The 16,214-nt window shown below is 47.4% G+C and overlaps 1 protein-coding gene across 1 annotated transcript in view; it reads right to left on the bottom strand.

Annotated features, from left to right (window-relative positions):
* Positions 1-1,543: 1,543 nt before the first annotated feature.
* Edem2 (ER degradation enhancing alpha-mannosidase like protein 2) overlaps positions 1,544-16,214 on the bottom strand; it is a 28,785-nt gene continuing 14,114 nt past the window's right edge. Inside the window, exons 6-11 of the mRNA XM_021640540.2 lie at positions 14,707-14,918; positions 12,063-12,204; positions 10,055-10,179; positions 8,152-8,296; positions 4,736-4,857; positions 1,544-2,109 (exon numbers count right to left, since the gene is read on the bottom strand). Coding sequence (XP_021496215.1) covers positions 1,609-2,109; positions 4,736-4,857; positions 8,152-8,296; positions 10,055-10,179; positions 12,063-12,204; positions 14,707-14,918 — 1,247 coding nt within the window. The 3' untranslated portion in view covers positions 1,544-1,608. The remainder of the gene's footprint in view (positions 2,110-4,735; positions 4,858-8,151; positions 8,297-10,054; positions 10,180-12,062; positions 12,205-14,706; positions 14,919-16,214) is intronic.

The raw sequence follows: 16,214 nt of genomic DNA, 5'->3' as shown, positions 1-16,214 counted from the left end.
CGAGCTCTGCTTTGTCTCTCATTCAATGAAATACAAATTTATAACAATTAGGAGGTTGAACATGAGCTGCGCATTTGAAAGTCTTAGGGAACAGTCGCTCATATTTGTAGTTATGTTTTGGCAATGCATTCTGAATTATTTTTTGAGACAGGGGCTCATCATGGAGCTTAGGCTAGTCTCAAATTCATGATGCCCCTGAATACTGAGTTTATACATGTCTGCCATGTTCACCTCCAGAGATACTCTCACTTTGGATTCTACATATTTTGTGGAAATGAGTAAGGTTGTTTGTAAGCCCACCAGCTTTTTATTTATTCATTCATTTACTCATTTGTGCACATGCCTGTGTGTGTGAGTGCATGAGTATGTGCTGTCTGTGGAAGCCCAAGGAGGCTGTCAGGTGTGCTGCTCTCACTCTCTGCCTTACTTTTTTGACAGGGTTTCTCACCAAATCTGGGGCAAGGCGGCAGTCAGCAAGTCCCAGGGAACCTCCATCTCCACTGTATGATGCTGGGATTAAGGCTGTATGTGGCTACACCCGTGTTTTTGAGTGCTGGGATTCGAACCCATGTCCTCATGCTTGTGCAGCAGAGTTCTTACCCACAGAGCCATCTCTCCAGCCCCAAGTCTACCATCTCTGAAGCTAAATCTGTTGAAGCTGAGTGAAAAGCACAAGGGGACCGCCATTTTGTTCTACTTTTCCCGATGTGAAAATCCGCCTCTACTAGAAGACCTTCCCAGACCACCCTGCCTAAAGGTTGCTTAGTTTTCCCTATTACCAACACATTTTCTTTCATCCTTCCTTTCTTTCCTTCTCATTCTTTTTTGGTGTGTGTGTGTGTGTGTGTGTGTGTGTGTGTGTGTGAATGTATGTGTTGATTCCAGAGGATGATAGTCAATGTCTTCCTCATTTGCTTTCCATCTTACTTTTTGAGAGGCTCTCTCACTGATTCAGCTAGACTGGCTGACCACTGAGCTCCAGGGACCCACCTGCCTCTCCCCTCACATCCCTTCCAACGCCAGACACTGCTGTGGCGGGCTTTTCTGTGGGTGCTCGGGATCTGAACTCATGCAGCAAACGCTTTACCAACTGAACCTCTCCCGGTGCCGGTGGCTCTGCTCGTCACGGAGCTTACACTACTGTCACTTTACAGACTCACCAGTGTATTTCTCTCCACCAGAATCTGGTTCCCACAAGAACGAAGCCTGTTTTCTTTTTTTTTGCTGACTCTCTGGGGTCATGGCTGGCACCCAAAGGTGCTTAATCAACCTCTATTGCCGGGAAGGACTCACGGGCAAAGGAGGCAGTGAAAAGTTGAAAGCACATGTTGGAAAAACCAACAAAGAAATGCTGGAAACATTACCTTCCCCAAAGGTGCCAGAAAAGGAAGAGAGATACAGCTTTATCTGCGGGGCTCTGGGGCGCACCACAGTGCTTCTCCTCTTATCAACTGGCCGAGAAAAATAAACAAGATTCATTATTGTTCAGCACAAATCTTTTCTTTTTTTAGTGAAATTTCACCAAGAGTCCAACATGAAAAACTTGATAGCCAAAAGCAGATTTATTATTGTAGCTCAGTCTCAAAAAAATAAAAATTTACCCAGTGGTTACGAGGGATCCAGGAAAACCTGGCCGAGCAGTGCCAGCTTAGAAGTGAAGGGCCGGCTAGGGCAGCTGAGAAGGGGGGCTCTCTGCTTGGCAGGCTGCTTTCCCTTTGGCTGGTCCCGGCTGGCAGGTGAGGAGCGTGTGCCTGGCCCTGCAGGGGGCTCCCAGGGCCCCGAAGGCACTGTCTTCCTCTGAGCTCTTGACTTGCTCTGCCTGAGAGAGTAGAGCTCCCTCACCAAGTCCTCCACTTCCCACCGCTCTTCCTTCAGCCTCCGGCAACAGTGCAAGGCAGCAGGGTCAATGGGGTGAGCTTCTGTGTTGAAGATGTAGCCCCCAGCTCCTAGGACGCACTCCCCATGGGGGGTCATCACAGAGTCAAAGGCGGAGCCGTTGTTGTGGATGAAGTTGTTCGGGTGAAACAGAAGGTAGAGGTATTTCACAGTCTCGGCCAGGAAGAACGACTCCATGCGGTTGTCAAGCTTGTGATCCCGGAGGTCCTTGATCTGTCACATGATGGAGGAAGGAGTCAGAGCAGCAACATGGTTTGGGAGTAAGGGTCAGGCAGCCCCCTTTAGGAACTGCTCTGCACTAAACAGCTCAGGGCTTTTGCGTGAATCACTTCTTGCAGACTTCACTCTTTCCAAGCCACCAGCACCTCTCACCTGAATCACGACAAACCAGGCTTCCTGCTTCCATCCATTATGGGCCTTCCCTGTCACTTCCCTTCTCCTCACTCTCTGGGACATGTCATTTCCCACAGGCTGGAAACCCGAGCATGTCAGCTCCTTCAGGATCTAGCCTCTGCCCTCTCTGCCCTCATTTCTTTCTGCTTGGATCCTTTTCTTGCAGCTCCCGCCACAAAGCACATTGTCACCTGAGGGTCTTTGTGAATGTTTTTGAACACAGATCTAAGAAAGTGAGGGAGCCACAGAAGAGGCTGATGGGGAAACAAAAAAGTATCTCTGCCCCTGTTCCTCTGATAAGGCCTCTCCGAAGTCCCTGCACTCTGCTGTGGTCTCTCTACCCTTCAGCAGTCATTCTATCGCCTGTTCACATTGATACAAACTGGTAGATGGCAGGCATAGATGGATGTAACTTCTGTGCGACATAGAATGTGCAACCCGGGAGTTAATATTATTAAAGGCTGGAAGAAAAGAATTTCTGTTTGCCAACAGAGAGGTTTCAAGGGCAACTGGGACTACTTGGCAAACTGCAACCAATGAAACCTGTGTAGCTTATAAATTTATTATTAAATAAATCCTGACATTGGGGAAAAACATCAGTGTGTCCATCTGTTTCTGACACAGTGCTCACGACAAACAAGCACACAATATTCTTGACCCTTCCTTGATGAGCATTAGGTTCTCACTATTGTGAATAACAAGTAGGGGTCAGCTGTAGAAAAAATTAAATGTTCACAGGCCGAGATGAGGAGTATAATTTACTAAAAATGCTTACTTTTAGCTTCTTAGATTTGCCAATACATTTAAGGAAAATTAATTCTCAATGGACATTTAGCTTGCACAATACTGTGACTCAACTATGGACTCAATCAAAGACCAAGTCAGATTTTCTTTGTTTGACAAGGATTAAGGGCTGTTCCCATCATGCACCTTGGGAGGCCTCCAGAAGACCTCCTTTTCACGGAAATGAGCTTTGCTTTCCCAGTGGACTTGTTGCTTTGGTTTTTCAGAGACCTGAACACACTGGAAGCCAAAACAAACTGCTGCTTTTTTATCCCATATCATTGCAGGTCTTCTCTATCAAAACATGAGTCTAGGAAATGTAGCCCAGTGGCCTAGGTTAAAAAGAAAAAAAAAAGGACCTATCTGTACTTATAAAATATTGTCGCATTACAAAATTTTGCAAAAGTTTTCTTGTTTTGTTTTGGATTCCACACCCCAACACAAACTCTTATAGACTCTCAGGAAATCCCCAGCATATTTTCTTCTACATCTGTTTTATGTGTATACAGCGTCTGTCTGTACCTTGCCTGTTGGGTCCTCTAAGGATGTCAGCTGTCTCGTGGAGCAGCTAGTGTGGTATTTCTAAGGCACAAATCAGACCATGGTACTGCTCTGTTGTGGATCCTACCAAAGTTCTCAGCCCAAGCCAACCCAAATCCTACTCTCTCCTGTGCCTACAAAGGCCCTACAATGATCCACCTTTGCCTTTGTGAGCTCTCCTCCCTAACGTTGCTCCTTACTCACTCTCCTCCACTCCAGCCACACTGGCTTGCTTTCTGTCTCCCTGTCACATTTTCCTTATTTTTCCAACTAAAATGTAAGTTCATGGGAACAAGGGTCTTGGTCTGTTTGTGTCTCTAACCGATGGCCCAGAAGAGTGTCTGGCATATGAAAGCCACACAGTAAACACCTGAGGGAACAGAATTGCTTATTAAGGTGCCATGCTTGAATACAGGGCTACCGGACTCTAGATTTCCTCCCTTAAAATTTATTTTAAAAACCCTCAGACAAAACTTTCTACAAACCTCACTTTGAAAAGCATATACTCTGCCAGAAGAGAACTACCGATGCAGGCAGAGGTAAACCAAGGGCTTGGGGTCTAATCCACTTTGGTAGCTAGGTCCCCGCCATTTGTAAAACTCCATTTTGGTTGAACTGTGATAATTCCAGTGACTACAATGACTTGGTTTCTTGAAGTAAATGGTTACTTTACACTTCTGACTGCCCCAAGGACCCCACGTAATGGCCCCCAGGAAAGATGTTATCTGTCACCTAATGCTCTTTAACTGCTTACCCCTAGCAACCAGAAACTACAGGCCAAAGAGAAACTTTCAGCCTCCTTCCATGGCCCCTCCTTTGTGTCCTATAACTACACCAGCTTATAAGAGGGCACTGGGCTCTAATTCTTACAGGTTCCTTCTGCAATTTTTTTTTCCCCAAACGAAGCCTGTGTTGTCTTGGGTCATTCTGCCCTTGCTTGTCTTTCCTCCTTGCTGACCTTTCACACTTCCACCAGACACATGGCCTTCAGCAAGCTTCTCTGTTCATAAGTTTACAACCACTCCCCTCTGACGTTAAGGCTCCAGCATTGCCAAACCACCGATAGGGCTTTTGAGTGCTAAGAGGTGACACTTCCAATTTCCCAGGTCCCTGAAACACTTACCGTTGCAAATCCGCACTCCACCTTGCTGATTTTCTCAATGGACTCCACAGCATCTCTCCCGAGTTCTAAGAGAGTGGGGTCCCCCGTGGCACGGTAGAGGTACATTGCACTCTCGATGAGCTCTGTGAAGCCAAGCAGACCTTCTCAATGGCTGAGCAGGCGTGGCATGCGGCCCGCTCAGGGAAGGCAACAGAGGTCTCCGCCCCTCCATACCTGGTCTGCAGAGCCCCCGTGGAGAGATTCATGCCATAGCTTTTGGGACTACTTGGCAAAATGCAATCAATGAAACCAATGCAGCTTATGAATTCTGACACTGTGGAAAGACTAAATGTGTCCATGCATGGTTTTCTGAGTCAAGATGCACAAATCCAGAAGCTCAGCCAGGCTCTGGGCCAGAGAAGGTGGTAGAGGTTGTGACCTGATCTTCAATGTCTGTTCCCTCCCTGACTCTGTCAGCAGTGCTCCCGGCTTTCCGACAGGGAAGCAGTACCAGCAGCGATGTGATAAGAACACCACAGAATACAGTTCTGTGAAGGGGCTTTTGCTTAACATGTGTAAGGCCCTGGGTGCAATTCCCAGCACCACAGAAAAAGAAAAAAAAAAATTAATTATAACAAGTTAGCTGGGCATGGTGTCACACAGCTAAAACGCCAGCACTTGGGAAATGATGGCATGAGGACCAGGAGTTCTAAATCCCCCTCACCAGTACAGTGAGATCAAGGCTAGCCTGAGCTACGCGAAACTCTGGAAGGTGCTCCAGATGCTCTGAAGAGTCCCATTCTCCACAGCTGGACTGTGATGTTCGGCCAGGGGCCCTTCCTAAGCTGGATAGTGGTCAACAGGAGTGGACCCAGGTGAGGCTATTTGCCATTAAAATATATAAATATAGGTACATATATGTTTATTGCTTTTAAACACATGAATAATTGTTATGAGAAAAACGGTTTTCTGCTGTCAATAGACTCAGTGGGCAGAAATGAAAGCTCCTCTTTCTTTCCTTTTCTTTTCTTACTTTCATTCTTTTTGCACTGTGTAGCCCTGGCTGTCCTAACTTTGTACACCAGGCTGGCCTCGAACTCACCAGCCTCTGCCTTCCCAGTGCTGGGATTAAAGGTATGCACCACCACGCCCAGTTCATTGTTTTCTACTTTAGCACCTACCTCTTCTCAAATGAAAGAACTCTTCCCTACCCCAACATTTCCTCTAATCTTCTCCTTTCCTGGCTCTCCCCTCTGATGCAAATTCTAGCTGTCATTCACTCACGCATCGCCACACAGTCATTTCTAAAATGCTGGGGGCACAGCCAGAGCCATGCACATGCTAGGCACACCATCTACTGCTGAACTGTGTTCCAGCTTCAGCTACTCTTAGTTTAGAGAACAAGTCTCTGCCTGTCTCCTCAGATCTCCTGACCCTTCCTCCCCTCATCCCACGGTCCTCTAAACAAGTGCTGATCCAAGCGTCACTTTCTAGGGTGCATTCCAGGGCAGATGAACACGCACAGAAGAGGCAGTGCTCTCCTGGGAGGCCTCCCTCTTCTGCCAGCAGCTGGCTGGGTCAAGGCCAACTTGTTCTCTTTTTCACACATGGGCCTAGTGTGTGAGCCTGTGCTGTTATGTCACCCTGGTCAACTCTTAAGCAGGCAGTAAAGGCCTTTAGAGGACTGCAGGCTGGGTTCTGTAACTGCCATCAAAGACTAACACCAGAGACCCATGCACTGGCCAGCCTAGCCACAGACAGCCCCACCTGCATTTGCTTGGAGGAAGGAGCGGTAGCTGGACACTGCACTCCTACAACTCCTGGTGGCAATGTGCATTTCCACCTAACACCTTCCTGCCAGTCGGTCCTAAACACAGAGCAGGTTGCTTCCGTAAGCAGTGAGCTCCCTGTCAATGGTGACTAGGCCGAGACTAGAAAACCACTGGAGCCAATGACTGTAGGAAGACTTCAGCTAGAAGACCTCCCAGAAGCCTCCGTGCTGAAATTGCATCTGAAACTCTTGATATGTCCTTCAAATTCTTCAGTCTTATTTTACTTCCTCATAATGATAACTATGACTGAGTCTTCCTAAGGACTTTCTTTCTTTCTTTAGAAAGAAATTATATATTTTTAAAAATATTTTAATTCTATGTGCATTGGTGTTTCACCCGCATGTATGTCTGTATGAGCGTGTAGGATCCCCCATAACTGGAGTTACAGTTATGAGCTGCCATGTAAGTGGTAGAAATTGAACCCAGATCCTCTAGAAGAGCAGCCTGTGTTCTTAACCACTGAGCCATCTTTCCAGCTCCCTCAAGAGTTTTCTTTAATTAAAAGAAGGAGGAGAAGGAGGAGGAGAAGGAGAAGAAGAAAGGGAAGGAGAGGAAGAAGGAGATGGAGGAGGAAGAGGAGGAGGAGGAGGAGGGGAAGAAGAAGAGGAAGAAGAAGAAGAAGAAGAAGAAGAAGAAGAAGAAGAGGAGGAGGAGGAGGAGGAGGAGGAGGAGGAGGAGGAGGAGGAGGAGGAGGAGGAGGAGGAGGAGGAGAAGGAGGAGGAGGAAAGAGGAGAAACAGCAGCAGCCACGAGAACACCAGGAATCACAGTGCGTCCAGAGTGTGGGCATGTGATCACTCACCCCTCCACGAGCACAGAGCCCCCACATGTGACCATTCACCCCTCCACAAGCACAGAGCCCCCACATGTGACCACTCACCCCTCCATGAGCACCACAGTGCTCATCTTCCCTCCCTCAAGTCCTACATTCCCTGGGGTAAGGGAGGAAAGGAATGGGCAGAGAACACAGAAGGCCAGTCTTGTGGCTCCAAGAGAATTCAGGTGGCAAGGGAGAACGTGCAGACAGTACTGTGCCCAGACAACCATGTGACCTGACCTACGCTAGGCCATGTGGCCACCTGCTGACTAAGCTCGGCCTGTCTCCCTAGCCCTTCCTTCCTCAGTTTTCTACTTCCCTGCAATGAATCAGAGAACATCAGAGCTGGCAAAGGACTTAAGGCGGTGTCCAGTCTGTGGTCGTCTCCTTGATTCTGAACTGCCAAGGACGAGGGGATGAGACTCGGTGGCCTAAGGCCCAGGGTAGAAATGTACTTTACATAACCCACTGACAGAGTGGCCCGCAGTTCATGATGTGCTGCTGGCAGAAGTCCCGCACTCAGCCTGCCTGGCATCTCTTTTTCCTCATTTCTCCAAGTTTGAAAGAGCACTGGACTTAGATAGGAGACCTGGGTTCTGGTCCCAGCTCCTGCACTTACAGCCTTGGGCAAGCCACTTCAACCTCAGAACTCAGTTTCCATCTCTAGGAAGAAAGCCACCAAGAGCCATCAGAGAAGACAGAAAAGCATCCTGGGAGAGCATGTCTGAAGGGCTAGGGTGTGCAGAGCCAGAGCTCGGAGGTGGGCCATGGACCAAAGACCCTGCTTACCCGGGCGAAGTGGGTAGCCTTCTCGCTTCTCCACTGTGTATCCCTGAGGAATGTTGTAGAATTCTGGCAGTCCCCCAAACTGCTTCCATACAGTGTAGTAGTTGAGGAAGGTCCTCATGGCATTGTCAATATCCCCAATAAGGCTCTGTGGGGGGGAAAATGGACATCAGGTCAGCAGACTCAGGCACAGAGTCCACAGGTAAAACCTCACAAATCAATCAGTCTCTAGGCAAAGACAATGCAAAGCCTTGGAAGCTGAAAGTGCTGATGTCATTCCTGAGGTTGACCACTGACTCTGCAGCCCTGAGCCACACAGCAAACCTCTTGGGGCCTTGTCTATAAGACACAAAAACTCAACACCTATCTCTGGACCTCCATGGTCAGTGTCTGCTACTACCAATTTTTTTATTTTGGAGAGCTGATCCAAAGTTCTAAGAAGAAAGGAAAGACTGACTATGCTAAGACTCAGGCGGATCCCACACCTCCAACACACAGCCATGCTCACTAGTGGCCTTTATAACCTTTCCAAGTTTCTTTATGTAGACATAAGGAAATGAGAGTGCTGATTTCCTACACTATGAACAGCCTTTCACACGTTATTCCATGCTTTCTTTATCCGTTCAATACTGTATCTTGGTTTTCTTCCATGTACACAGAGAGGACACAACCGTTTATAGACAGCTGCACAGTATTTGACACCTAGACTGAAGTTAATGCATTTTATAACTAATCATTTAGTTTATTTCCAGTCTTTCACCATTTGCTAAAACAAGGATGCAATAAATGCTGTCTATATATCACTTCAAGCATATGAAAATGTAGACAAATCTCCAGAAATAGAATTTGTGGGTCAGAGGATATGTGTTACTGTTAAGTCTATTAAAAGGATCCTTTTTTTCCTTCCTTCTTTCCTCCTCCTCCTCTTTCTTCCTTTCTTTCTCTCTCTCTCCCCCTCTCTCTTTCTCTTTTCTCCTTTTCTTTCTTTCAGACAGGATCTTAACACATGACTCTGTCTGCCCTGGAACTTGCTAGGTAGACCAGGCTGGTCTTGAACTCACAGAGATCCACTTACCTCTGTCTCACAAGCGCTGGAATTAAAGGTATGTGCCACCATGGCCAGGTCAGGTCACTTACCTGTTTTTTTAATTTTTACTTAAGAATTAAAAACATTTCATTATCACTCCTAGTGTTTTACTGTAGTGCAACAGCAATCTTTATGTTTTCGTGTTTCCTTGCCTCTGTGTGTTTGTGTGGTGCATGTGTGTGTATATGCACAAAGGGAAGCTGTCCATTCTCACAGACTTTTAAATGTCTTTCTCTTAACACTTGGGAGGTAGAGACAGGGGGATCAGAAGTTCAAGGTCATCTTCCATTACATGGTGAATTTAAGGCTAGCCTGGGATGTATGAGGTCCTGTCTCAAAACAAAACAAAAGGCAACAAAAGGTCACAAAAATATTTTGACACATGAAATATTTTGGTATAGGCAAGGGTAGATTAGATGAGCTCTAAGGTCCTTTCTAACTATAATTCTACCAGACTATATCAGGAGAAAATAATCAGGACAGTGGGCAGAGCAGGCCACTGTGTCAAGGAGAGACCTTGAAACAAATGCCCCATAAAGCAGCTGTTGCCACTGGCTGTTCCTCTGCAGTCTGGAGCAACGCTGCCCATTGCTGCAGGTGGCACTCCACCCACAGACAACCGGGAGCTCAGCTCCTTCCTGCTCGCTTTGGAGCACTGGATTAGGTGGAATCATGTACGGTGTAGCTTGCTTTAGTTCCTTTTTCCACACACTGCCCAGGGTATTCAAGCAACTAAAGTTCCCTATTGGATACACTAGGATAAGCTTGCTTGTATTATCATACCACAGAAAAATGACCACTCTCTTTGGCAAGTCCTACCTGAAGACCAGGCCAGTAGGCCTCCAAGGACTGGAAGACTGGCATGGACACGGTCCCCTTGTACATCTGCACCCAGAGGTACCAGTCATCAAAGTGGGTGTAATTCCGAATGGCTTTGTTGTACTCTGCACCACGGGAGATGAGATAATGGACACAGGTTACTGAAGAGACAGACAAGCCTTGACCACAGAAGCGTGCACTTATACTATGCCTAACCTTGAAGCAGACGAGGACACACTGATGGACGCACACTAGAAAGGAACATGGATTCAAAATGCCAGGTTCAAATTCTAGCTCTTCCTTTTCCACACACTAGCTATGAGCCTCGGGCTTGTTACATGTTAAACTGTGAAGGTAATGTTATATACCTGTGGGGTTAGCCAGTTATTTATTTATTCAGCAAGTAGCACCTAACTAGATATTCAGTTAACAGCAAGACAAAACCTCTCCCACATGGAGCTGACATGTCAGTGAGAAGCTGAGCTGACATCTCTCCTCTAGGATGTGAGTCCAGGAGGACTTCAGCTTTGTGTACACTGCAGAATCCCCACCACTAGGACAGTGCATAATAAATACACATGATGGATATTATCTGGATGAACCAAAGGCAGACACAACTTCATAAGCTATGTCAAAAGAATGTAGGAAGAATTAAACAACCATGCTCAGAGCTTGCTGCAGGGTTTGGTATGTCAATGTTACCCAATAAACATGCGCCAAATAAATCAACAGTGGCTGTAATAAGCATTACTGTGTGCTTGACAAGCCTGCATGACAATTATTACTAGTATCCAGTAGCCTGAAATGTAAACGTGACCTACTGCATATAAAAAACTGGGAGAAACTGAAAATGAGTAAAGGCACAGGACAGATGCCAAAGGCTCTGTACTCCGAGGAGAAACATGCTGCTTCTTAGGCAGGACATGTAAAGTGAGCTCTGACAAAAGGATGAAAGGTGGACACATGAAGACAGGACATGAAGACACACCAGGACAAACCCTGCAACATGGCCAAGAGGTAAGGAGTCCAGACCACAGTCAGAGAAAGCAGTACTTAGGCGCTCCTAGGGGTACAGCAGGGTCCTCCAAGACTAAAACCTTCCATTCTGGAGGGAAACTCATTAAGACACGGGATGTTAGAAAACAAGTGAGCCAGCAAGGATGGTAAAGGGGAGGTAAAGCAATGGAGAAGCTCAGAAAGCTCCAGAAGTAAACAACTCTGAGGCTTTAGGAAGTCCCCGAAATCAACCAGATACACTGCGCCCCTCCCTCAGCAAGAATGTATAAGCTGCAAGGGCTGCTTAGAGATTTTCTCTGGCAAGCTGAGCCTCCCGGAAGAGGCTGAGACCAACGCCGAGCCACCTGGAGGAACTAGAGAGCTGCCTAACAGAAGCAGAGATCAGCCAAGCTTCCCGGCGAGGCTCTCTCTGTTGAGCTGCCTGCAGGCTGTGCAGGGTGCTCCAGGCTTCCCACTTTGTGAGCTGTCGCCCATGCTCAAGTGGGCAAGCAGCTCTCTCTGGTCATGTCTACACCTGTACAGACCCCTCACTTATTTCCATAAGTAACCCCAATAAAACTCCCTGGCTCACCAAGTTGGATCTTGGTGGTAGCCGTACTTCAGTCTGTCACTGGCTCCCTATCTGGGATGAGCAGATCTTTGTTCACGTCTCCCCAGTAATAGTCACACAACAGAGGCATAGGTGGGAAGATAAAAGAGTTTAAGGTTATCCTTGGCTACACAGAATTTGACACAAGCCTGAGACCCTGACTCAAAACCATAAATAAATAAACAAACAAACAAAAACAAACAGAACAAAATCTAAGCCAAAGAAAGGCATACAACAGAAAAGAACATACGAGGAGGTACCGTTGGCATCCAGAGCCTCCGGTGGCGCTGAATGCAGAACGGGTGGATTCTGTGGGCACTGAGCAGAGACAACTGACAGATGCAATAAAGCATAATCAACAGGAAAGTCATATAAAAAGCCCCCTTACCCTGCCCCTTTTACCTAGAAACATGGCCATGAGCTTCTTATCCTGAAGAAGAATGGCTCCTTTCACCAGGTACTCAAAATAGGAGTCCACACCAGCCCCGATGCCTGCGTCCTGGGCCACCCATTTGCCAGTGAGCACATCGATGTGATTGCCAACCTAAAGAGAAACACACTAGCTAAGAAGGACCCAGGGCCCAGGAAGGACCTACCCAGCGTTCTAACTGGGATGCCAGGCAGGCATCACAGTGCTTCCTTACGACATGCAGGCTGTGAGGAGGGCACGAGGCTGCCCCACAGCCATGCTTCCTGCACCCCTGGGCTGTGCAGACAGCTCATGATCATTTAAAAGGACTTATTTAGTGTACCTGACAGAATGAAAATGAGAAAGAATGACCTAAAGTATTCACTCTTGCTTAGAAAGACTGTAGGTGGGGGTGAGAACTTGTTTCTAGAATCTGTCTCTGACTCAGGGAATGAATCTGTGATTCCAGAATCTACGAATCCAGGAAAGCTGGGCGTGAAGCTCAGCTGCAGAGGGTCTGCCTCGCATTCTTGAGGCCCTGGTTCAATCCCGTGTCAAAAAGCCAAAAGCAGAACAGTGCTCTCGTTCTCACTCTCTCTTGTCTCTCTCCTATCTCTCCTATCTTTCTTTCTCTCTCCCTCTCTCTCTCTGCCCCACTCCCTCTCTGGAAAGATACTGGAAGCTGACAGAGAAATTGCTTCTAAGGAAAGGAACTGGACAGCTGGGGCACTAGGATCAGAGGAGACTCTGCCAGTGTCACTGGGTACATTTTGTGTATGCTTTGGTTTTTTTAATTCCCATGACTTCAGAGCCTTTTAGAAGTAAATGTTAAAAGAGTTTTTCATGTAACCTGGATTCTCCCGGAAGCTTCACTTCAGCTGGCTGGCAATCAACTGAAAGAACACAGCTAAGCGTACTGTGTTAGTTCAGGGCCCTCATCAAGGAAGACTGAAAGAAGTTAATTTGGAAGGTGAGTTCCTGGAAATACCAATATGAAAGGAAGGGGCAAATGAAACAGGCAAGGGGAAGCAACCCATCAGGGTGCGTGATCAGGCAGGTTTCTACTGGAGGCTGCTGAAGGCAAACCCGCTGGGATCTGGAAGCTGCTGCAGAAGATGTCCCTCAGAGCGAGCTCACCACAGACTCAATAGTGCCAGTCACTGGTGGACAACTGCTCAGGGGACCTGGGATTTCCAGCAAAAGCAAAGCAGAGTAGTCTCCAGGCAAAAGGACATGGGTGTCAACAGGCCAGGGTGCACAGGAATGATAAAGGAGAGAGGGCACCACCCAAGTTCACCACAGTTCCAAGGCTGGAGCAGCACCGGCCTACACTGGACTGAGGATGCTACCATGGGCCTCTAGAGTGGCATCTAAAGGGATTTTCTGAATTCTCAGAAAAACTCCATTCTCTGAGCTGACAGCACCAAACTTTACATAAAATCACTTTCAAACACAGGCACTGTAGTGATTCAGTGTCGTTCCTAATACATTACCATCACTGCTGGAGCATCTGAGGACCAGAGAAGTTGCACAACCTTGAAGCAGGGCCAGTGCTTGAATCTAGCACTGAACTGAATCCAGTGTCACCATCCTGACTGCTTTGGATCAACTACTGTTAGTGTCACTATCTCAGCCCTTTTCAGACTTGAAATCAGCTTTAAGGATTTGCTGGCCCAGAATGTGTTAAATTTCCATTTATTAATAGGAACTGAAGGGAAAATGAAGCCCTAGGGTCAAATATGCTTGGGAAAGAGATTCCTTTACCACTGACTACACTTAATATTTTTTATTCTGTTCAAGTTCTTCATGACTCTAAAAAAAGAAAAAGCAAAAAATAAAATAACCCCCCATACCATATGCAAGAATCCCCTAATTTACTGTTCTGAAATTTTTTTTCATAGAACAGCTACTCAACATCTCTCAGTACTGGTGTTCTGTGAAACAATTTCGCAATGTCAATAGTCACTCAGGGGCCAGGTGAAGTGATAATCTATGGTCAGTGAGTCAGGGGTGTGAAGCATATGACTCCTTCGGGAACTAAGAAAGGCTTAAGGCGTGACATAACCCTGCTCCCTCCAAGGATGAGGCATCTGCCTCTCTCCCTCCGGTGCTAGCGGGTTTTATGTCAGCTTGACACAGCTAGCGTCACTGGAAGACAGAACCTCAATTGAGAAAATGTCCCAGCGACTGGCCGTGAGCAAGCCTGTGACACATCTTGCCTGATGGAGAAGGGCTGACTCTCTGTGAGGCTGCAGCCCCTGGGCTGGTGGTCCTGGGTGCTCTAAGAAAGCCAGCTGAGCAAGCCAGGCAGCAGCCCTCACAGCCCTATCAGTTACTGCCTCCAGCTTCCTTCCTTGAATACTTGCTCTGATTTCCCTGGGTGATGGACTACAGGATGAACTAAACCCTTTTCTGCCCATGTTGATGCTTTATCACAGGAACAGAAACCCTAACTAAGACACCTTAGTGTAAGATGTAAACGGAGGCTCGGATACTTTGGGTATCCTGGGCCACTCCTACAATCCCTGTAAGATTCCCTTGGCTGAACTCTAACTCATTCCTTAGACCTCTGTGTCTCATAAGTGGGGGGCAACACAGAGGCTTTGACTTACACAGGAAAGGCAACAGCTGACCTACCAGCCCAATATCTGACCGGCTCTCCCAGAGGCGCATCAGGGCCACCCTGGCCACATCTTCAAACACAGGGTCACCAGTGAGGCTGCTCAGGGTGGCAAATTCCACAATGAAGGTCCCGATCCCCGCTGTACAGGTAACAGGAGTCTCTCCAGGGTTCACGCCACGAAGCAGGTTCACAGTTCCATAGGGCATGCCCGTGGGGGTCTGAAATGCTAAACCGGCAGAAATTTATGGCTCCAGGCAGAAGGAGAGAGAGATGGGTGGTTTGATGCTAGAGCCCAGGCTTCCGGCCTCAGTTAGCACTTCTTTCTGTCTTTCTTGGGTAACTGTTTGTGTCTCTAAGCCGGAGGAAGAGGTGTGTCTCACTGCAGGCCTCTTAACCCAGGTCCCTGAACCACCTAACCCAGACGCTGTCAAACGCTGAGCGATGTAACCTTGGGCTCCCACTGTGAAAAGGAGACCTGGAAAGAGCTGAGTTCCCAGCTGCCACCCTCCACACCTCACATTAGCTACCAAAACTTTTTATTTCATTTTATTATTTCATTTTCACACTCTGCCTTCCAAAGCCAGGCAGGTAACTGAATGTGAAGCGGCAAGGCTTTGGCTTTAGGCAGCGGTGGGGCCACACGGGAAGTTACTCATGGACTCTCCGCAAATGAAACACACTGGTAGGGGAGTCAATTTTAGAGCCTTGACTCAAATAAAAAGTTCAGGGACAAGATTATTTTTAAAATAAAATCTAAAAATGGGATGCAAACTAAACTACTGATACAACACAACCCCCTACTTACAGGTAGGGAAGAGCCTGCCTGCAGCAAGTGACTCAGCTAAAGGTCACACAGGAGACTCACTCAGGGAGGGAATTGGAAATGCCTGCCCTGACCCCACCCCTTTAAACGCAGCCCAGGGCTCTGCCCATCTACCCCAAATCCAGGGAAAAGCTTGACAATGAGCCCAAGACAGAGATTTCCTCTCCAGCTCCAAAGACCAACAATGGCAGAGCAGTCTTCATGTCACCAAACTGTGAACTAAGTTGTCAAAACTTGTAAGTGCTACAAGCTCCAGACACTTTGTCTGCTGGAGGAATGAGACCTCTGTTCTGGCACAGGACAGGCGGGGAGAAAGAGTCACAGACAAGAAAGGCTCAAAGGAATATTTTAGGGACAGGCAGCAGGTACTAAAGGAAGGCTGTAAGAATGACAGAGGCGATTTACTAGTGCTGGCTTTCTAATTAACCAACATGAACTTTAGAGTATGTATATTACTCCGTGTAAATAAATTTTAAATGAGAAGGGGCAACAAGGCAGGTTTTTCCAGAGATGAATCACACAGGACATGTTTATGAGGAGGCTGTGAGCCATGGGCTGTGAGACCTGAACCCAGCTCACCCTCCTGCCTTGGCCTTCCCCAGGGCTGAGAGGCAAATGATGCATTTGAGAGACAAATAAGTGAGATGGCCAAGGAGCTAGCAGAATACACACAGTGGCAGTCATGTGTTCGGGTGTGAA

The sequence above is a fragment of the Meriones unguiculatus genome, chromosome 4 (assembly GCF_030254825.1).
Source record: "Meriones unguiculatus strain TT.TT164.6M chromosome 4, Bangor_MerUng_6.1, whole genome shotgun sequence".
Lineage (NCBI taxonomy): Eukaryota > Metazoa > Chordata > Mammalia > Rodentia > Muridae > Meriones > Meriones unguiculatus.
Note: the sequence above shows the minus strand (reverse complement) of the source record. Positions and strands in the feature narration are given on the sequence as shown.